Source organism: Ammospiza nelsoni, chromosome 23 (assembly GCF_027579445.1).
Source record: "Ammospiza nelsoni isolate bAmmNel1 chromosome 23, bAmmNel1.pri, whole genome shotgun sequence".
NCBI classification, from domain to species: Eukaryota; Metazoa; Chordata; class Aves; order Passeriformes; family Passerellidae; genus Ammospiza; species Ammospiza nelsoni.
The window spans coordinates 400,129-422,152 of NC_080655.1; the positions used below are offsets into that span (position 1 = coordinate 400,129).

Genomic DNA, 22,024 nt, shown 5'->3' on the forward strand with positions numbered 1-22,024 from the left:
GGGCTGAGACGGCCGGGAGCCGTAGACCGGAAGCGCGGCCGCCGCCATATTAGCCGCGGGCAGACGCCGTGCTGGCACCATCGCAGGAACGGGCACGTTTCTCGCTACCGGGAGCACGGCGGCGGTGGATTTGCCGCGCCCTGGAGCCTCCGGGCATCCCAGCTGGGGTGTGGGGGATGAACAGTCCGCGTTTCGCCCTGGAGTAGCAGCGACGGGGTCGGTGAGCGGGCTCCCCACGCTGGCGGAGCCCCGCCCCGGTGCTGTCCCGCCCCTGTCCCGGCGTGCCCCGCCGGCGGTGATGGCGGAGGGCAGCGGCAGCGGCGGCGGCGCGAGCGGCCGGGGGCCGCCGTGCCCCGGGGCGGCCTCGGCGTTCCGACGCTGGGAGCAGCTGCGGCAGCGGGCTGCGACACCCTGGGCCCGCGGGCTTCTGGCCGCGGCCGCTGGGCTCGGGCTCCTGTACGCGGTGCTGCGGGTGCCGGTGCGGCTCCGGGACGGCCTGGCGGCCGGTGAGGGCGTCAGGGGGGAACGGCGCGCCGGGGGGAGGCGGACCCTGCCCGTGGAGTCCCCAGCTGTGTCCGGGCTGTGTCGGCGGTCCAGCGGCACCGGGCAGGGACTGTCCCGCTGTGCCGCGCTCCGGCGGGCGGCTCCGCACCTGCCGTGCGCGCGTCTGGGACCCGCTCGGGAGGAACGTTGGGGGGCTGGAGTCTGTCCAGAGAAGGAAACGGGTCTGGAGCCTCAGGAGCGGCTGAGGGAGCTCGGCCTGGAGAAAAGGAGGCTCGGGGCCTTGTGGCTCTGCACAGCTCCTGACAGGAGGAGACAGCCCCAGGTCGGGCTGTGCTCCAGGGAGCAGGACAGGACCGCCAGCTGTGCCAGGGGAAGTTCAGGTTGGACATCTGGGGGAATTTCTTCGTGACAAGATTGGTCAGGCTTTGGAACTGGCTGCCCAGGGAGATGATGGAGTCCCCACCCATCGTGGTACCCAGGGAAGAACAGGACCTGGCACTCAGTGGTCTGGTCTTGTTGGCAAGGTGGAAATTGGTCACAGGTTGGACTCGATAAAGTCGTTTCCAAATTGATATTCTGGTTCTGTGAGTGTGTCCCAGCCGTGCCTGCAGGCAGGTCGTGCATCCCACCTTTGCTCAGTGGCACACTGAGCTTGTCCCCAAGCCTGGGTTAGAGACACGGCCGAGGACTGGGCAGTCCTGGGGCAGCTGAAGCCAGCCAAGGCCCTGCGCCGGTGCTGCTGCGTGCTCCCCCCTGGGGCTCTGTCAGGCTGGAGCCCTGCCCTGTCCCTGTCCAGCCTGCGCTGGTGGCAGGTGACAAGGCTGATGTGTAGTTTGAGTCCAAACCATGGCCAGAGCACCTCTGGATAACTGCATTCTCTGCATTGTGCTCTTGATAGCAGGAGGGAGAATGTTTGTTAGCACTGTATATAAACCTGTATTAGAGCAGAATGATTTTGTCTTGAAATGAAATAATGTATTAAATTGGCTTCTTGTGGGTCACCAGCTACTGTATGGGTGAAACTGTAAGATGCTCTGTCTATAAATGTACAGTGATTTTTTTTTGTTGGGGTATAAAAATTGGCTGTCACAGGTAGATACAAACAAAATAATACATGGTGAGGGTTCCCCTAAAAGTGCAGTATTATAAAGCTGCTAAGGCTGTAGTGTGCTATGTATTTGCATGATATTTGGCATTCTTTAATAGACAAGCTATTTATCTTTTTCAATTCTATTTATTAAGTCTTTGGTTTTGTTTCTCTTAACAGTGACCATGTTCTTAAGCACTTTGACTCCAAAATTCTACTTTGCCCTGACAGTAACTTCATCTTTTATATCTGGACTGATATTTGTAAGTAGCCACTTCTTTTCTTTTAAACAACTTTAGCGCCTCTCAGATGACTTTATGAGGGGAGTGAATATCAGGGAGTGAATATCAGACTCTAGAGGGTGCCTTTGTGCTGGGAAGGAACTTCTCTGATGTATTGTTGCAGCGCTTTTGCTGTGTTGTGTGTTGGGGCTGTATGAGTCTGAGAAGATAACTTGTGTGGAATACTGGAATGATTTACCTGCCCTGCACAGCTCCAGCTGCTCCCTGGGGCCTGTCACTGCTCACCAGAGAGAGCAGACAGGCTCAGGATCCACGCCGGTCCAGGGCTGACAGTTTGCTGTAGTCCTTGAGGGCTTGTGATACATAGGTATTTTAATAGCCTCAAAAAGAGATGGTAATATTTTTGGCCCAGAATTTCTGCTAAGTGACTGTCATTGCTGTTAACTTAGCCTTGTCCCTTTGTTAGACTCGCTCTGGTTAGCAGAACATCTCAGTTTAATGGGCCATTTTATCCTTTATTCTTTTAGATTATTTTTGTGAAATGAAAAAAATACCCCTGTGCTGAATATTACAAATTTGGTACTGCAGGTAGGGCTGCAGCTTGAAATATCCTCACCAGAAAAGAGGATATAATGTTTTTTTGCCTATGTTCACAGTTTCCCTATACAGGTACTTGTGGAAGGGTTTTGGAGTTACCCTAATGACTTTGGGAGGGAGGAGCATAACATTTGACTAAAATATTGCTGTTTTTTTCCAATCTCTTTCATGCTCATGTGAGTGATCCAAACTAGATCATTGGTGTTACTCTGTGTGCAGATAAGTTCCACCCCTGATCATTGGCAGGGAGATGGACTCGCTGTGAATGCTCTTTGTCCCTCCTGTTTGCTGGGAAGGTGTCACTTAAGAAGCTTTCTGGTGCCTTTTTCTCCTGTGACAGGTGTTTGAGTGGTGGCACTTCCGAAAGTATGGCACATCTTTCATCGAGCAGGTTTCTGTGAGCCACCTGAGGCCCCTCATCGGGGGTGCAGAGAGCAGCCCCCCAGCCCCAGCAGCCTTCTCGGCCGGGGAGAACGAGAGCAGCAGGCAGAACATGCCAGGTGATTCCTCATGTGTGCCAGGAGCTTTCCCTAAGCTTTGAGGGGGCTTTTAATAGCTTTAAAGTGCTTGTACTTAGCCTTTCACAAAGTCTACATATTACAAAGCATTTTGTTAGTAGTGATAAAAATAAACTAAATAATAATGGCTTTTCACTCTAAGCCGTTCATTGTTAAAGATATGATTTAGAAAATGTTATACATTTAGCTAAAACTGTTTCAGTAGTTATTTACTGTTCTAAAGATAAATATTGCATGAGTGTGCATGAATTGCCTAATCTTCTTGCTCTGTGCTTTTGTACCCCAGCAATGTTGGGGAGCAAAAATATTTATGGAATAGCAGAAGTTTATGAAGATGATGATTGCATAATAATAAAATTAAAGCAGGTTTTGAAAACAACTGATTTGCTTTCCTGCATTTTAATGTCAAGGTAGTATTTCCTGTGCTTTTAATTTAAAAAATACTTTTATTTTGTTATTCCTCAGAGTGCAAAGTGTGGCGAAATCCTCTCAATCTTTTCAGAGGGGCAGAGTATAGCAGGTATTAATTTTCTTGCTTTCCACTGCATATTTTTAAATTTAATCAGGGGCATGCACATGACTTCTTCACAGAGCTTGCACTGGTAATGTCAGGAGACAGCTGGAGACCTGCAAGATTATAGGGGTGATTGATACCAATCCTGTGTTTTAAAGGCACCAAGCCAAGCTTTGGCAGTTTCAATGTTAAGAACAAAAATATTACTGTAACATCAGGGCTTTTTGAGAGTAAAGTTGGAAAAAAAAGCTTTATTCAGATGTTGACACGGTGATTATCAATCTAAATTCTCTTTTATTAAACTATATTGTAAGTCTCCTAGTGTTACTTCATGGGAGAAGCTGCTTTCTAGGAAGCCAGTTCCCAAGTTGTTTAGAACTTTACAGGTTATTGAACAGTAGTACTTGAAACTTTGTGTTAGAAGCTTTAGTCTTTTATTACAGATTTTCTGCACTAGGCACATCAGATATCACCTTGATATCAGCATTGCTAATTGCTATGAATGCCTCTTACTGAAATGTGTTCTTTTAGGTACATGTGGGTGACTGGGAAGGAGCCTCTTACTTACTATGACATGAATTTGTCTGCTCAAGATCATCAGACCTTTTTCACATGTGACACAGATGCCCTTCGGCCTTCAGACACAGGTACTGATGTGTGTGTAAGGTGTGGAAGTCTTGGACGGGGCCAAGGGTGTGTTTTCAGTGAACTTGAAAATAATGCAAGTTTTTGTCACATATTTCATGAAACTACAGCCTTTCTCAACTACCAAAGAGGTTTAATAGATGTAGGGGATCATAGAGTGGTTTGGGTTGGGAGGCGTCTTAAGGCCCATCCAGTTCCACCCCCTGTCATGGGCAAGGACATCTTCCACTAGACCAGGCTGCTCCAAGCCCCTTGAAATTTAGTCTTTAGTGAAATTTAGTGGAAAGATGTTGTTTTACATTGTGCATTCTCTACAACTTTAGTGCTGTCACGGTCCTGATATTTTTTAAGATCTCACACATTTCAAATAATTAACACGGTATTGCAAACCTCAACAGCTGAAATGTGGTCTCATTTAAACCTTAGTAATGAATAGTGTAGTCTCCAGATTTTTTTCCTTGTGTTCCACATGTTCAGTGCAGAAAATGTTCTTTACCTGGTTATTGTCAGAGTGGGTGTGAATTATTGTCAATTTGTCACATTCCAGAGGTGTTCCTTGTCAGCTGGCTGTGACATGTTTGATATGAAAGATGTGTTTTTATTTCACAAAAGGGAGTGAATTGTCTCGCTTGCTGAGCCAAGACTAATATTTTGTTTCCGAAAGAAAACTCAAATATTTTTCCACGTTATTCTTGCTGGACAGCAGGAGGTTTTGTTCCAAAAGAAACATGTATAGATTCTTCAGTTTTCTTATCGTCCTTGAGATAGGCCAGATATAGAACTCCATGAATATAAGGTTTTGGAGTTCTTTCAGGACTGGTTTTTAGTGTGAAAGTTAATAATCCTGCATAGAAAATGGTAGCTCTGAATGTGTTGTTTTCCTTGAAGCTGGTTTTCAGTTTGTGTTTTCCAGTTTTACCGAATGGAAGCATGGTAGGAGGGGTTTAGAGTCATTGCACTGAAATAATTTTGAATTCAAGTTGTAGTTCAAAGGACACTTCTGAATAGATTTCACCCTTTTTACTTGTTCCCAAACCAAATAAGCTGATAAATTATATCTTGAATTGGCTTCACCTTGTGATGCCACTCAAGTGTGCTTTGTAAATTTAAAAATAAATTGTTAACCCTTCATGATCTGACAGTTGTCGAAAAATAATCATGGAACAGAATCCCAGAATATTTTGGGCTGGAAGGGACCTTAAAGCTCATCCAACTCCACCCCCTGCCTTGGCAGGGACACCTTCCACTATCCCAGGTGCTCCAAGCCCCATTGTCCAGTCTGGCCTTGGACACTTCCAGGGATCCAGGGGCAGCCACAGCTGCTTAATATTTTAGTATAAAACTCTACCTGTGCAAGACACCACTTACTCCATCACTGTTTCCTTTGAAGTTCTGTTTGAAAGCTTAAATTAAAGTTCCTTGCAGGTCTATGCAAGAACCTGTGTTTAACAATTGCTTCTGCCAAGCTTTCAACAAGTCTTGGGAAACATTTCCAAAAATCTGTAGCAATTTAGAAATTGTACATCTGCCTGGTTATGTAAGCTGTGTCTGTGCTCCGTGTAGGAGTTCTGAAATGGTCAGCGAGGAATCTTCCTGGTGGTGTTGCTTTCTTAAACTAAATTTGGGCTGTAATGAGCTGTTGCAAGAATTTGGTGCTTATGGTAGGAACAGGCTGAAATTCAAACACATGTTTGTTCTTCCTTATAACAATCATTCAGCAAACAGGAATTTTCAGACTGGAAGGGAATGTTAATTAGGGCTGGCTCCATGCAGCCAGTGTTGCCTGTGCTGGCTCCCAGGTCTTTCACAGGTGTCCATGTCCCTCACAGCCTTTCTGTGTGTTTTCCACAGTTATGCAGAAAGCGTGGAGAGAGAGGAACCCGCAGGCCCGCATTAAAGCAGCGTATCAAGCTCTGGAGTTGAACAATGAGTAAGTTTGTACATTCAGTTGCTGTATTTCTGGTGTGAAGGATTAAGTGGAAGGATACTGAGCACACTATCAGTTTCTTTATCTAATAATTCACTTACAGCAAAGTTCTGAATGCTTAAGGGGAACTCTTAAGACTGGGACTTGCACATGGGGCTGTAAATTGCCCTGGAATATTGAACTCTTCTACTAAAAACATCTTTTGTGCAGCTTTTTTTCTTAAATTGCTGTGTTAGTGGCAATAACAAATGAGAGATCATATTCAGCTATGGAGCAGTCCTAATTGGATATAAGATCATGTATTTCAGGGATGGTATCATGGTACAACTGTACTTGGAATTCACAGATGCCACTCCTGTAAAGGAATTAAAAATACTCTGTAGCATAAACCAAAGAATTTCACCCTTAACTGTGATACACTTTGCTATGTTGTCTTGTTATTTCAGTTGTGCTACTGCATATGTCCTCTTGGCTGAGGAAGAAGCAACAACTATTGTGGACGCTGAGAAATATTTCAAGCAGGCTCTGAAAGCAGGAGAAATGATTTACAAAAAATCTCAGAACTGCCATTCCCAGAGCCCCCAGCACGAAGCACAGCTGAGTAAGGACTTTGAATCACATGAACTCCTGGGTTTGTGTGAGCAGAAATGTAAAGAAATAAAGTTATAATTAGGAGAGGTAAAGATTGAAACTGATAGACTAATTCTTTTTGTCTTTGTAATCAGGAAGAGATACCAATGTATTGGTGTATGTGAAAAGGAGACTAGCTATGTGTGCCAGGAAACTTGGCAGAATACGAGAAGCAGTAAAAATGATGAGAGATGTAAGTAAAAGTAAAAAAAACTAACTGAGTTAACAATTGTTTTCAATCCCATTGTTCTAATTGATGAGTTTAAGTTCATTTCTAGGCATCATAATTAATCTCACTGAATTATTTTCCCATGGGTTCACAGATGATTGAATGGGGCATTCTGTAACCTGGTCTTGTAGGAGATGTCCCTGTCCTTCTGCTGTGGCAGGGGGCTGGAATGAGATGAGCTTTGATTGCTTCCGACCCAAACCATTCTGTGATTTTATGAAATGACGCAATTCTTTTCACACTACTTCTGTGCCAGTCTCTAACACTCTGAGACAGAAGGACATTAAAAAGCCCTAGATTATTGTACTGATTTCTCTTAAGTATTTCAATTATTCAACTGCAATTCTACATGTAATTTTTTTCTCTTTACTGATTTGCAGTTGATGAAAGAGTTTCCACTTCTCAGTATGCTGAATATCCATGAAAACCTCCTAGAGGCCCTTCTGGAGTTACAGGCTTATGCAGATGTCCAGGCAGTTTTAGCCAAGTATGATGGTAAGTGATGCCTGTTGGAAAATGTGGGTGTTTTTGAATAAGAGAATAAGTGAGATGGGCAGGGGATGTCTGTCCACAGGCAGGAGTGACCATGACCTCAGCAAGGTGAGCAGACTCCCTGCAGTAACAAATAGGTGCTTGTGGAGTGCAGGTCAAGTTCTCCTTTTGACTGCTGAGGTCAAATCTAGGCAAACTAAATTGCATAGGAATTACTTTCTGTGTTTTTAAGTTACTGCTAATCTGTAAAGAAATCCTTGCTTCAAATCAAGGATTATTTTAATTAATCTCTTCTACATCCCTGGATATGCCTAAATTCATCAGCCTTTTTCAGCCAGCACATAGCCCTGTAAGTAATTGATGTAAATAAGCTGGAAAAGGTAATTTTCCTTTTTGTCATCTTCCAGGCTTGGCCTTGTGCTTCTGTAATATTGAGGCTGTTTGTCAGAGATTAGCAGTGTGCAAACATGCTGCTGCTGGAGATTAGTGGTGTGCATCAAATGGTGTTGCTTGCTTTCACTTTCTGTCTTGATTAGTAGGTTTCGGATATTGTGCAAGTCTAAATAGAGGTTAATAAAGTATATACTTATTTTTTATTGCCCTCAATTTTGCCACCTGGATAGTGCTCACTTCATGAGTGTACAAAAGGCTGCTGTCAAAGCAGGGCCTTAAATCACCTTTGGAATGGAGGGGACATAGTATTTTATGACAGTTATTGTCAGAAGTTGTTGAGTTCTCTCTTATGTCAATTCTTTATCACCTCAGGGAATCAAAAGTATGATATTTTTGCCCAAATCCTGTGCCACTTGTACATGGCCAGCCTAGCACCCTGCTCCCATTCCTTGATCCTCTTCTGGGTTGATTCTTTTTCGTTTATGAAAACCATTTGCACTTTGCCCAGTGCTTCTTTCTGTTAACACCAGGAATTGTGACACTTTCTTAAGAAAGCAGCATTGCTGATTTTTTTCTGAGCATCTGGAAAAATGAGTACAAGCTTCAAACTCCCTGCAGCACCCCTGTGTTTGGCTTGACACAACAGCCAGGCTTGTAGTAAGTGATGGACAGGCCCAGGATGGGATTTACAGAAAAAGCAAGAACCATCTGACTATACACAACATGGTACTTGGGAATTAGACCCCAGACTTTGTCTGCTTTTAAAGTAAACTTGCACTGTGGAGTGCTAACCTTCTAATCTGTAATTGTCAGCTCAGACTTGGCTTCAGATATGCTACAAAGCTACAAGTAACAGAATTTTTCCCCATGGAACTGCAGGAGAACGGAAATCGCGTTTTTGTTAAAATTCATCTACCTGTCTGTAATGTAATTTTTTGCAGTCAGCTTCTGGTCAGTCTCTCAGTATTGTACAAAACTGTGTTAATGTACAGTTGCAAAATTAAGTAAAGATCAGAAGCTTACTTTAGATCTTTGTGGGTTAATGCAGGAAGTACATTCTGTTCTTGAGTGTATTTATATGCACATTTCTCCTTGGATTCTGTTTCAGTGTGTCGGTACATTTAGAAACAAAAGGTGACTCTCACCTAAATACAACTTTGAGTTTTCAATCTGAGATTGACTGGTGACTGTCAGGAAAAAGAAATTCAAAGTTTCTAATCACAGCTGAAATGTTCCACATGTCAAATTCATTGTCTCCCATACCCAAGGGAAAAATCTTTAACTCAAGGGATGTGGGTTTAAAATGTTTGTATTGCCTTAGAATCTTACAGCTTAATTATTTTATTTTATCACAGATATCAGTCTTCCCAAATCAGCAGCAATATGTTACACAGCAGCTCTGCTAAAAGCCAGAGCTGTTTCAGAAAGGTAAGCAAGGACATGAGTGAAAACAATGGTTTGTTCCTGTATCTTGGGTTTGATGTAAAATATGAAGGAAAACGGTCTAAATCCTTAATGTTTTAAAATTACTTCTAATCTGTAAAGAAATCTTTGCTTTGATTATTTAAATTATTTTGTCTTTAGGATTACTTAAATTTTTTAGTCTTTTTTACATCCCTGATTATGCCTAAAACTACTTTTAAACATCCATGAAGTTAGTACAGGGAAGGATGTTTTTCACAAGCCCGTGTATTGGCCAAGTGCTTTTGTGTAAATTCTGTTTTGAATGTTTTGCTTGGGATTTGTGTTTTGGATATTTGTGGTAGCTGATGCTGGCGTTTCACCGTGGTCTGATCCCAGCCCCACCTCCCAGCAGGTGATGCTGGAACAGGGAGCTGAAAGTCAGGATCAACATGGATTTTGATGTGTCATATGTCATGGGTAGCAGTCAAGATACCTGACTTAACATGAACATTTTTCTCCTAGAGGGGTTTGCTTATCTTTCTTGATAAATCAACCAATTTTTAATGAACTCTTAACCTTGCAGTGCAAATAAACACCTGGTTAGCATTTATTATTTATTACTTTTGTTCAAGGTGGGTTTTTCCCTTCAGGTTCTCCCCAGAAACTGCCTCCAGGAGAGGACTTAGTACAGCAGAAATTAATGCTGTGGAAGCAATTCACAGAGCTGTGGAATTTAACCCTCATGTTCCAAAGGTAAGAGTATTTTATTTCCTGCTGGACCACTTGTAATGTATTCTGAAAAGTACTGTATTATAATGTAATTTTGTTATTGGAGCCTTTCTAGCCCCATATTTTCTTGAATTCGGTTATAACTCCCGCTATGGAGTTGTTAAAAACTTTAGTATTTATATAATAAATATTTTGTGGCCAGATTTTTTTTTAAATAATAGTTCAAACAGGTTTTTTTTGCACAAAAATTTAAACTTCAAATTTCCTAACTCATTGGAAATTCCAATAATGTATTACTGAAGGCCCTTTACTCTCAATAAGGGTGGACATTAATAAATATAAATGTAGATATTTAAAGTCATAAAATAATCACAGAATGGTTTGTGTTGGAAGGGACCTTAAAGATATCTCATTCCAGGACCCTGCTTCCAAGTCCCTAAAGCCAAATTAAGTTCTCCAAACAATAATCACTCTAGTATTCCAAACCCCTTTATTCTGCTGGGCTTCCAACCATGGCTCCATGGTTATTGAGAGATCTGCAGACACTTATTTTCTTCATCCACGTGTAAACAAGATTAGGAGTCTGTATCACCACAGGCTGTAATTTAATGTCTGGGATCAAAACACATATTGCAAGAACATTGGGTGAAAATAAAGTCTTGCATTGCTTTTGACTGTACTAGGGATGCTTGCAGTATGAACCTTGAAGCAGGAGGCTGGCTCAGTGCAGGGTCTAATCCTCTGCAAATGATGATGGAGCCCCGGTGGCTGCTGCTGGGGAGGCTGGAATGATCCGGCCGCTCCGTTCTGTCTGCCTGTCCAATCCAATAGAATGTGCACTGAGGAAGCTAATTGCTGGGAGAAATTGCTGCTTCTTTGCATGACTGATCAAGAGCGTAGCAAGTTCATTTCAGACAGTCTCAGACAGATTTTTCTTTAGCCTCTGCCTTTAGGGGCAGAAGATTATAATGCATTATCATTATCTAAAAGTTCTTTTGTTTTGGGTATCTTCCAGTTACTTCTGGAGCCTCATATACCTTTTTAAAGAAGTCAGAGATCGTTTCAAACAGGCTGTTGTTAAAATATGGTCTGTAATTCTGCAGACACATGCAGAAACTGATTCCAGGTTTCAGTAACTTGATTTTCTCTTCTAATTGTACATCTATCCATTCTTCATGGGTTTTTTATTACAACGTTGCCTTGAGGCACCAATTGGTTAGATGACAGAGCAGAATTTTACTGGTGCAGGCTGTTTAGAACTCTGAAATGTTTATGGTCAGAGCAAACAAGTGAATAAGGGCAGAGAAGTGAAGCAGCTTGCCTAGTGGATCACAGAGGGAGAAGAAAATGTGATCTTTGAATTTCTACTCTGTTCTATCCCACAGACTAAAAAGGAGTGTGTAAAGCAGGAAATCCCTCTGTTCGCACATTGGATGGAAAAGATTGTCTTTGTTCAGAACATTTTGCATGAGGAAAATAAATTGTTTCTCTTTGTCCTGCTTTCACAACATTGGGGCTTGTTTGGAAAGTTAGAACCAACTAGAAAAGTGGTCCTCTTAAGCCATTTCAAATTAGAAATCTGTAACTGCATTGTGGTACTTTATGAAACAGTCTTTTGCAGTCATCTTCTGAATATCTTAGAGATTTTTATTGTGTATAAAGACTTCAAAACTTTCAGTTCAGTACTGAGACACCTTCAGTACTGACACCTTCCCTGATTTATGCATAAACATGGATGTGAAAACCTGCCAGACTGGAATTTTTCTGTTTATGTGGTAACATGGGCTCAGGGAGAGCCAAAGCCTGGAGTTGAGCATTGGTGTGTTGTGGCAATACTTTCAGTGGAGCTTCACCACCACTGCTGGGTTTATATTCCCAGTTAGCATAATGGAAAAGTGGGCACTGTGGAGAGCATGAGGATTGGGTCAGGGGTCAGATATTTGAGACCATTTTCCCACAGCAGTGCTGTGTGAGTGATCCTTTACTGTGTTAAAAAAAAAAAATGAAGAGGATTAGAGAGGATTAGCAAGAATATTACCCTCTGGAGTGCAGGCCCAAGGCACCGAGAGAAGAACCTAGCCAGGCAGCAAATGTGCTTTATTTGGCTGGGGCACAACCTCTGCTACATTCCTTGAAGAGTCTGAATGGGAAAAGTTAAGTCCTCAAACTGGATTAGTAAATAATCTCATAGTTTGTGGCATCTGCTGAAATAAATCGGTGAGTTAGCTGCATTCTTACACTTTGGGGGACACTCCAAGGAATTGCCAGCTATGTTGATCAAAGATGTGGATTAACTTTGGCTGTTATTGAATGAGACACTATATGGTAGGAGAGGACAGCTCACAGGTAAATACTAGAGCTGAAACTGTCATTTCATTCTTGTAAAAAGTAGTCATCTGTTTTTAAAAGCTAAGTTCAAATGAATACCTGACTTTTTTAGTGTAACATGAGAAAACGTGATACATTAAAAAGTTGCATGTTCTGTGTTGCAAAGAAATAGGAAATGATTAATCTTTTTCTTCTTTGACCCCTCTGAGCATCCTATTTTCTGCTGATGGAGGAAGAGGGCTGAAATTGAAAAAATCTGAAATCAAAGATACTTTGTGGTAGCCCAGTAAGGCCACATGAAAGATTTTCCTGGGTTTGGTTTATTATTCTTCTTTTGGTTAGCATGCTGACACTTTCATGTTTGCTGTTCATACTTCAGAGCTAACAAGTCCTCAACCACCTACATTGAAACTTTCAGTGATGAAGTAATGAGCAAAAATACTGCTGGTTTGGGGTTTTTTATCAGCCTAAATTTGTCCCTCATTGGTGTTGCACCTGCAGCATTATACTTAATGTCTGTTCCACAAGAATGTATTTTTGTCTTACTGAAGGTGTATGTTTTTTCTTGATTTTTTTTTTTTTTGGTGTGTGTGAAAGCCTGATTTAAGAGTCATATACACAGGGAGAGTGTTTTGCTGCTTTTCATTCCTCACTTAGTGCAGCCTGGCTGCTGTGTGACAGAAGCTGGCCCTGGCCCCTTGTGCGCTCAGTTACGCCTAAAATGATCAATTATGTCTCACAATCAAAGGTTTTGGACCATTCCATGTAACCAGGTGTACTGTCTGTTTTTCCTTTCAGTATTTACTAGAAATGAAGAGCCTAGTGCTGCCTCCAGAGCACATTCTGAAGCGAGGGGACAGTGAGGCAGTAGCATATGCTTTTTTTCACCTCCAGCACTGGAAGAGGATAGAAGGGGCTCTCAATCTGCTGCACTGCACATGGGAAGGCAGTAAGTATCTCCTGTTATTCTTTTCTGTGCAGTAGACTAGTCTCTCTGCCTTTACCCCCCTCAGACATGATTGGTTCTCTTTGTGAGAAGCTGGTTGCCTGATTAGATTCAGATCTAATATCACTCACCCTTTTTGCAGCATTTAGGATGATCCCATACCCATTAGAGAAAGGACATCTTTTCTATCCCTACCCGAGCTGCACAGAAACAGCAGACAGAGAACTGTTGCCAAGTAAGTGGTTTCTAAGCAGTAATGATAATAAAACACAGGCTAAGGACATGTTCAGTTTGTGGTATTTTGTATTTACCTTACTGTGATTTTTTTAGTTTGAGCTTCCTGTGAAGGGGATTCAGCTATTTGTTGATGTCCCTCCCAGCAGATCCTGAAGCACTTGACTTGTGTGTGTGGTAAATGTCAGCTAGATGCAGTAATAACCTAAGTCCTTCAGAGATTAAATGTGTGTGTGGTACATTCAGACTGAGTCCAGCCAACCTTGAGAATAACAAAGTTGACCATTTGTTAAAAATTGCTTTTAAAAGAATTCATGGATTTGATTGTAGCAAGGAGTCAATCCATGGTTCCAGTCCTGTATTGGGTATCCAGTAAAACCTGTCTGTGATCTTAGAGAGAATCTTTGGGTAACCTGTAGCTTCATAGAAGATACATTGCTTTCTGTCATTAATTCAGTGGTCTGTATTGATCTGCTGGCTGCCTCTTGGAACTTTTTCTACATGTATTTCTATGGATTTATCCTAACATTTGATACTGAAAAGTCTTTTCTAGCTGCTCTTTGCTTCAATGTTACTTTATGCAGTGATGGGCCTACATATTTTTTTTCTACAAATAGACTATATCATTACCGGCTGTGCTCATGATATTTAGGAAAATAGCATTAATTTAGATTAGAATTGAGCTGTTAATTATACATCTTAATTGAATTCCTTTGGGTTGAACTTCTATATCTTGAAGAAACACAATTCCCCTGGGACTGGAAAGGGCTACTGCAAAAGCACCAGCAGCCCTTCAGAGACCACAGCTGTGGAAAGGAAAACTGCACAGACGTGTTTCTATTTAAAAGCCTGAAGTTATATTTAAAATGTGTAATTTAAATTTGCCCCCAGACTGCTTTAAATTACTCATTTCTCACTTATGCAGGATATTGCACAAGGAATTCCTTGGTTAGCAACTAACCCTAAATTGTAGACTTCCCAGCATAATTAAACACCAACACATGCAGATATTTTCAACAGGATCACTCACGCATTCCTGTTTTGTTTTAAATATAGAGCTACCTATAAATAAAATCATCTTAACACTTTTATTGCAGTACTTCTTCAAGAAATCTTGACACTTAATTATAAAAAAAATTATCTATTTAAAATAATGTTGACCAAACCATTGATTCAAAAAACCTGGTTTGGTCTGATGAGTAACGCTTCTCAAATGTCTGTGGACGAATAGAATTAGCTTTAATTGTCTTTACCTATCTTGAATTTGATTTTAATTTCCCAATGTAGGAAAAGCTACTGCAAAAAGAATTAATTGCTACTTTTTAAGCATTTACTAAATTTTATTGCTCCATGTTTTAGAAATGAGGTGAGTTTCTATATAATATAAATCTCTGGGTACCATTAACATCTCTGATGGATGTTAGACATGGATCTCCAAATAGTCTATGTAATTGTGCCCCAAAATCATACGATTAAAACCAAAACAAACCCTGAGCACTTTGCCATTAATGAATTGCAAGAGCACAAGACACTTTTGCTGGGTTTACTCTTCTAATGGTGCTTTAATGTGTTAGTATTCAGAAGCAGTAAGTGAGAAGGTAAAGTGTCTTTTTCCTCCACAGACTTCAGTTTAAGGAAGAATACAATTGTATTTTCTCATTTTACAAAAAAAGACTCATTTATAATTTGAGGTTTGTGTTAGATTTTAAAAACAGCTTGTCAAGGAGGGCAGTCCTTTTATGATTACTTATGTCTATAGAAACTATTTTTTCTTCATTTAAAAATTTTCTGAAATCATTAGATAGCAATCAGAGCTGGAGGTATCCAGAGCCAGTAATTGCAAATTCAGCCAGCAGGTCCTCGGCGAGTGACCAGTAGTAGTGTTGTGAGTGCTGAAAGCTCCACATGCCACCCTTAGCCTGGCTAATCACCTGCTTTGGATTCTGTTACCAGAAATTGGAAATTGCAAGGAGCTGCTATGTACATAATTTATAACCCCGTCCTGGCACTGTTTTCTTTGAGGTCTGCTCTGTCAGCTGCTCTGAACAGATTTACTGTAGTCCACAACCAGAAGTCTTCAGAAGTACTAGGAAATAAATGTGTATGCATCATGCTGGTTGTTTTGTACTTGCTCAGCTTCTTATAGGGTGTGGAGATGTGTTGTTCTTTCCAGGTAACAGGATTAGAGCTCTAGAGAGTTGAAAACACCTGAACTGTTTAGTTGGTTCAGGTAATTTTGACAACTTGTGAACTTTACTGGTGTTTCCTCTGTCCTGTTAGAAAAGTAGGTACTAAAAACTGAGCCTGATTAAATACTTCAAAAATAAAGCCCATGCAAGTGAAAAAGAAGCCTGGGAAGAGAATATTAATAATGAGAACAAATATGTGAAGACTCTTCATAATGAAAACAAGCATGTCATGTAGGGGAAAAATTTTTAAGAAGTTAAGTGCTGGAACCTAAGATGTGCAGCAGGAGTCTTTCCTTCTGAAAGTTCAGAAATGAGTTACAAGGCCATAAATAATTCAGAAAGCAGTTCTTGATTATCAAATGTCAACATTCTTCATTTCTTCCTTTCAGCATTTCACGAAGTCTCCGTCTATCCCCAGAAGGAACTTCCCTTTTTCATCCATTTCACAGCAGGCCTGTGTTCCTTTTCAGCCATGCTGGCCCTCCTTACCCACCAGTTCCCTGAGCTGATGGTCATTTTTGCAAAAGCTGTAAGTACTGTGTATCACGGGGCTTGCTAAGGTATCTTGTGGGTTTTTGGGAATTTTGAAGTCCAGGGCAAAGTAGCCTCTAGTCCATCTCATGCTTGTGGAGGATAAATTATTTTATCTGTTTTTATAAGAATCTTGGTAGTGACAAACACATGTTGAAATTTGGACAAAATGTCTACTTTGACAAGAGATTAACTATTACTGTTACATACCATGGCTTTGATTTGCTCTGTCATGGTTAGAGAGCAGCATTTCAGCACCAGAGAAATTTTTCCACAGAGCACTGTGGTGAGTATGGATTTTATCCTTGTGGAAGTGCACAACTGCAGTGGGAGAGCCTCAAAAATTAATTTGTTGAGTGGAGATTATGAGCAGAATGAGTAAGAGACTCAGCTGCAGGAAACAGGTCTCTGTGAGCATTGAAAAGCCACAGCATGATGTAAATGGAATGGATGAGAACAGGTAAAGTAACTGGTGACTTCAAACCAGATTCAGAACTGAGTTTAGCTGTCACTTAACCTTTCAGGAGCTCAGCCAGTGGTTGTACATCTATTTTTAGGGTTTCTTTCCCTTACTTATTTGTTGGCGTTTTCTGTCTGTAACCTCGTCATCTTTCCCTGGATTCTGGAAGCTGAGGAGCAAAGTGCATAGGCAGCTTCCAGTTCCAACTTCTCAAACTTCTCCAAGCAGTAAGTTTGGCCTTTACTGAGCTGTGGATCTCGTGCAGTAGAGCAGAGTAGCAAATAAAGAGCTCTGAACTCTTAAGGGAATCATTTATTCTGGCTTTGCTAGTCAAAATAGAGGGTAAAAGACATTTGCATCCTGGCTGGTTTAATGCAACAGGTAATGGAGACCCAGGAGGAAAGCCTTTGTTTTTTGAGAATACTTTGTTCCTGGGAGTGTTGGCTTTACTGGCAAGCCCAGTCTAGTGTCCAAGTCATGCAGGTCGGAGAGTGGAGCCTCATTTCCACACAGTGGTGTTGATCTTTATGCTGGAAAACGTAGTTGGACATGCCAGTGACAAATTTCAGTGCTGCTCATAATTGGCTGGGTTCATAGTAACTAGGGGCTAACTATTTGTTTGATTAATTCTGTAAGGGCTGCATTAGCAAAGTTGTATGATTTCCAAAGAGATACAAGGTCAAATGTTATGGTAACAAAGAATTGCTTGGTGAAGTTCTCTCTGCTGGGTTTCTTGAACTTGTAAGAAACAATGATACTCAACATCAAAGTAACATTTCTGTTTTTATTGCTCACAAACAGGGGTCCTACAACTAGATGACTTTAAAGGTCCCTTCCAACCCAAACCATTCTGTGATTCTATTTCCGTTAGTAGATATCTTCAATAGTTTTACTACAGATAATGCTTTGATGGCTGCTAACACTCTATACATACTCTCTTGTCTTCTGGAGGTCTGTAGCAGTAGCATCTACTTGCATTTTCATACCAAAAATGGAAGATTATCTTCTATTTAATGATACCAGCCTTTCCACTTAAGCGTACTCTAATAAAGCAATTATTATTTGTTATATTGAGCATTTTATCTTCAAGTAATTCTAGTGCTTCAGGCTTTTAAAATTATTTTTCCTATGTATTTCATTACTTCAAGTATTTTTAATCTTACTGTTCTTTAACTTACTAAATATAATAATTTGAGATAATAAAGTTCTAGCTGGTGTTTCTGGAGTGCTTTGGCTGTAGATAAAAGCAATGCAAAATGTATTTCCAACTCTTGAATTTCCAAGAAACCTAGAACACAGTTTTAGGAATGGCAGTTGGAAAGTATTGTGTATATGGAATTTTTCACTGTAAATTTCCAAGTAGTGACTCCTTAGATTACATTTCAGTTACTTCTTAATCAAACTCTTTTTCCAGCAGTTGAATCCACAGCAAGCTGAATGCCTCAGAAGGGGTTTAAGAAGTTGAATACCTTTCTATGGACTTGAAAAGTCTGAGTTTACATATTTTCATTTGTTAGTGCTTGAGTTTGTTTCCTCCATAATAAATCACAGGGTAAACCTTGGCAAATTGCTAAAAATATTCCAAGTGGCCAAAAATCACAAGGAAGCATTTAGTAGTTCCAATGTACACAGTGTGATGCAGCGGCGGCCGGAGCGCTGGCAACGGGGCCGCGGCCCTGCGAGCCGGCGCCACGGGGATTTCTGCTGTGCTGCAGCCCCGCGGCTCTGCAGGTGCTGGGGACTGCTGCTGGCAGAGCCTTGGGCATTTACTGATGCACTTGGAGCCCGTCAGGGTGCCCAGAGCAGCCGTGGCTGCCGAATCCCTGCAGTGTCCAAGGCCAGGTTGGGTGGCGCTTGGAGCAACCTCAGATGGTGGAAGGTGCCCCTGCCCTTGACAAGGTGGTGAAATTAGGTGATCCTTAAGGTCCCTTTCAACCCAAACTATTCTATGACTCCGTGATAACTGTGTGAGTTGGTGCTGCTGAGGACAGTGGGACAGGCAGTGGCAGAAGATCCACAGGGGCTGCAGTACCAGCAGGTGCTCCCTGGGCCTCACTGTTTGTTTCACTCAGATTTCTGATCTCTTGGAGAATCACTGGTCTTGATCATCAGACAGCTCTGTTTCTGAAATAGCTGCAGTAAGTGACAGAAGGTAGGAATGTATGCAAATGACAATAATCTGAACTGTCTGAAGAAGCTGAAAAATGCTGCTAGATAAAACAGCTTATGTCAAAATTGCAGACAAAAGGGTCTGATTGTTTTTTCATTCAGTATGAATTTTTATTTTTTAATAATTACATAGATGGAGGACTAGGTGGACGTATATCATCTTGTAAAAGTGAGGTTGCACAGTTCCTTCTGTAATACAAGACACCAAGAAGGACACCAGTGACACAGAGTGATAGCAGGCACTGTAAACAGATCTCAAAAGTTCCTGAAAACAATGAACCTACCCTCATAGAGTCACAGAATGGTTTGGTGGGAAGGGACCTTAAAGCCCATCCAGTTCCACCTCCTTCCACTACCCCAGGGTGCTCCAAGCTCCATCCAGCCTGGCCTTGGGCACTTCCAAGCATGGGACAGCCACAGCTTCTCTGGACAATTCCAAGCAGATCAATCCCATTTTTTACATCAGAACTTTGTTACTGGAATAGACCAGTGTAAATTATTATTAAAATACTGAAAAAATAGTGCAGCAATGTTCCTGCTGTATCCTACTTGAAAACAACTTTATTTTTCAGGGAATTGGACAAAATCCTAAGACAGTCCCTGTTCCAAAGTGGTTTTATATGGATTGCTTGATACTTTCACAACAAAGAAAGAAGTCATGGGATTTAAATTTAAAATTGGCTAATTTTTGTGATTGCAAGATTAGGAGGAAAACATTCTTCATTCTGGCTGTTCCCTAGCTCCCTGTTGGAGGATTCCTTGCCATTTTGTCTGTGGCAGCTGTCTAGGGACAGAAAATAGGGCAAAGCAGAGCCGTGTCTGGCAAGTTCTGCTTTATGTGACACTCTGCTTTACTTTAAGAACAAATCCCCCTACCACTTTCCCCAAAGCTCATTAAGTGAGACTGGAGAATTAACTTTTTAGCCAGCTGCTGAACTTTTCATATTTATAAACACTTGAGTCTTTTGCTTATCTAAGAGAAAATGTGTATAGTTTGGAGATGTGCACTTCCCTGCCAATGTGCAATGAGTGGTTCTACACTTGGTAGGGAAAAAAAAGCCTGAAGTTTCCTGTCAGAGCTGAGTGTCGATGCCAAGGGCAAAGGTTTCTTGCCTTGCTAATCTACATCTTAACTCATGCACTTAATGTGAAGGTGCCACACGCTAACAGGCAGGGAAGAAGCCCACTGCAAGGAAAAGCACCTACATTGCTGTGAATGTTATGTTTTAAAAGCCTTTTTAATGTAATATTTGAGGTTATGATAGAAGCCAGGAGGGCCAAAGTAAAACTTTCAAAGTAAATGAGTCCTGTTGTTGCTAACTCATGAAATGAGGGTTTGCACAAGGATAACCTGAGTGCCAGCAGAATATCTGGGGGATGGGTTGAGAAGGTGCAGGGGAGTTTGCATGATTTGTTTTAGCCTAATCTTACTTCTGGAACTGTTTAGATGGCATCTAGAATATGGATCCCGTCTGGAAGCACAGACTGGTCTTGTGGATGGGCTGTTCCATTTGGGTCAGTGACCTGTAAATAATCTGTGCCTGAATATTGAAAAAATTGGGTGATCTCTAAGGTCCCTTCCAACCTAAAGAGTTCTGTGATTCTCTGAAAATCCGCTGTCCTGTGCTCCCTGGTGTGTTGAGCCCTGAGGGCACAGTGCTGAGCAGCTGGCAGAGTGGCAGTGTGGAGGAATGCCATCCTAACCCTGGTGTTTCTGCCCAGGTGCTGCGGGTGCTGTGGCCAGTGAGTGCTCCCAGTGTTGTGGCCTCCAGCTGAAGGGACTGCGCCCGGGGTGAGTGCACGAGCCTGGGCTGGGCCTTCCAGAGGCTGCTGCTGCTTCTGTGTGTCTGCATTAATGTCTGATGTTTACAACATGCCTGTTTCATGGCATCAGCAGCGAAGGGGTTGGAATTCTGTTGCCCTGAGGCAAGACACAGGGTGGTTTTTGCTCATACCTTGAGTATACCTCACAGCTGCAGAAGGAAGTTGGTTTGGAAACTGAGCTGATTTATGGTTGTGTTGTGTTTCTTCCAGTGCTTTGGGACTCTTCTTTCACCCTTCATCTTCACTCTGGAACACACTGAGGACCTGCCGCTGTCCAGCCCCTGGCATCAGCTGACTGGTGTGACTGGCGTGTATTTTCCATGATAGTTTGATTTTATTCTTATGAGCCTCACTTGGTGGTTGGCTGAACCCCAGCTGTGGGAGCCAAGGAAGAAATCTGGGCTCTTCAAACTGATATCCTTGACTGGCTTCCATGCTCATGGTGCTTAACATGTGAATTTCTCCTTTGGCCTTAATCTGTAATCATCTAAGAAAATAGTTCTTGTTGAGCAATAGTTTATTGCTCTCTAAATCAGTTGGACAACTGGAAGCTCATACTTCCTCTGTAAGAAAGGAGAATACACAAACTGAGCAGGTGTTTGGAGTACTGATGCTTCCTTCTCAGCTGCAGATGCACCAGATACTTGGCTTAGATTTAATTTCATAAGCCTTTTTCAAAATATTTGTTAACAGCAAAGTATGGTTCTGCTTTCTTTATTAAAAGGTTGCTACTTAACACATTGAATTTGTTGACTTATTAAGTGTCTGTTAAATATAGATTACAATGTGCAAACAAAGATTTGTTTCTTCTCTATTGTATGAGCTTGCATTACTCAAGGAGATGGTAAACTCCTCTGTTTCACATTACTACTTTAGATTTAATTGTGCATCTTTTATTCTCAAGACAAGGCATTTTGAAAGACAGGATGGCTTCTGAAACTGCCCAAAGTGTTGTGGTATCTGCAGGGGAGTCTGTTGGGAGACCTGAACATTCAAGTGTTAGTCTAAAGTAGTTTCAGTGTTGTTATGAACACTTGAAGAGAATGGAGATGTGGAAAACTCTTGAAAGGATTTGCTTCACATGCAGAGCAGCCCTGAGGGTTTGTTTACTGCAGAAGTGAAAAGATGGCTGTGGCAGCCACGTGGTTTGGGGTAATTGGTGTGACTTCCATTTCCACTCTCCCATTAGAGCAAAAGAAGAATTAATTACTTTTCTTTTTGCTTATTTTCAAATCCTTCTTTACCTTTTAAACCAAGTTCTGTGAAGTAGAAAGTCACCTCTGCATCTCATGTAAATGTAGTTTATTTAGAACTTTGAAGGGAAACGTACTTGCTTAGGTGGACATGCCATTGTTTGCTCTCCACTGTATATTTCTGTTGACTGGACTTAAATCCAGGTTAACTGTTTGAATTCATCAAGGAATCAAAAGGG

General features: G+C 41.7%; 1 protein-coding gene across 6 annotated transcripts; it reads left to right on the forward strand.

The window, feature by feature from the left end:
- The first annotated feature begins 83 nt into the window (after nt 1-83).
- Nucleotides 84-21,328, forward strand: ST7L (suppression of tumorigenicity 7 like). 6 transcript variants are annotated; one of them, XM_059487959.1, is made up of 16 exons: nt 84-216; nt 1,772-1,854; nt 2,771-2,930; nt 3,414-3,468; nt 3,994-4,109; nt 5,959-6,037; nt 6,481-6,635; nt 6,760-6,857; nt 7,274-7,388; nt 9,134-9,206; nt 9,815-9,935; nt 13,038-13,188; nt 13,328-13,420; nt 15,998-16,137; nt 20,491-20,560; nt 20,803-21,328. In XM_059487959.1, the coding sequence occupies exons 2-15, from the start codon at nt 1,777-1,779 to the stop codon at nt 20,542-20,544; spliced, it is 1,488 nt and encodes a 495-aa protein (XP_059343942.1). In that variant the 5' UTR covers nt 84-216; nt 1,772-1,776; the 3' UTR covers nt 20,545-20,560; nt 20,803-21,328. The 6 variants fall into 6 exon arrangements, with proteins under 6 accessions (XP_059343942.1, XP_059343939.1, XP_059343940.1 ...); XM_059487956.1 differs by lacking the exon at nt 84-216 and adding an exon at nt 294-506; XM_059487957.1 differs by lacking the exon at nt 84-216 and adding an exon at nt 294-506 and having other exon boundaries at nt 9,833-9,935.
- Nucleotides 21,329-22,024: the final 696 nt, after the last annotated feature.

Coding starts and splice junctions, on each gene's coding strand:
- ST7L (XM_059487956.1), top strand. CDS start 299: ATGGCGGAGGGCAGCGGCAGCGGCGGCGGCGCGAGCGGCCGGGGGCCG. Junction 1,855..2,770: donor TTATATCTGGACTGATATTT/GTAAGTAGCCAC, acceptor CTCCTGTGACAG/GTGTTTGAGTGGTGGCACTT. Junction 13,421..15,997: donor AGACAGAGAACTGTTGCCAA/GTAAGTGGTTTC, acceptor TCTTCCTTTCAG/CATTTCACGAAGTCTCCGTC.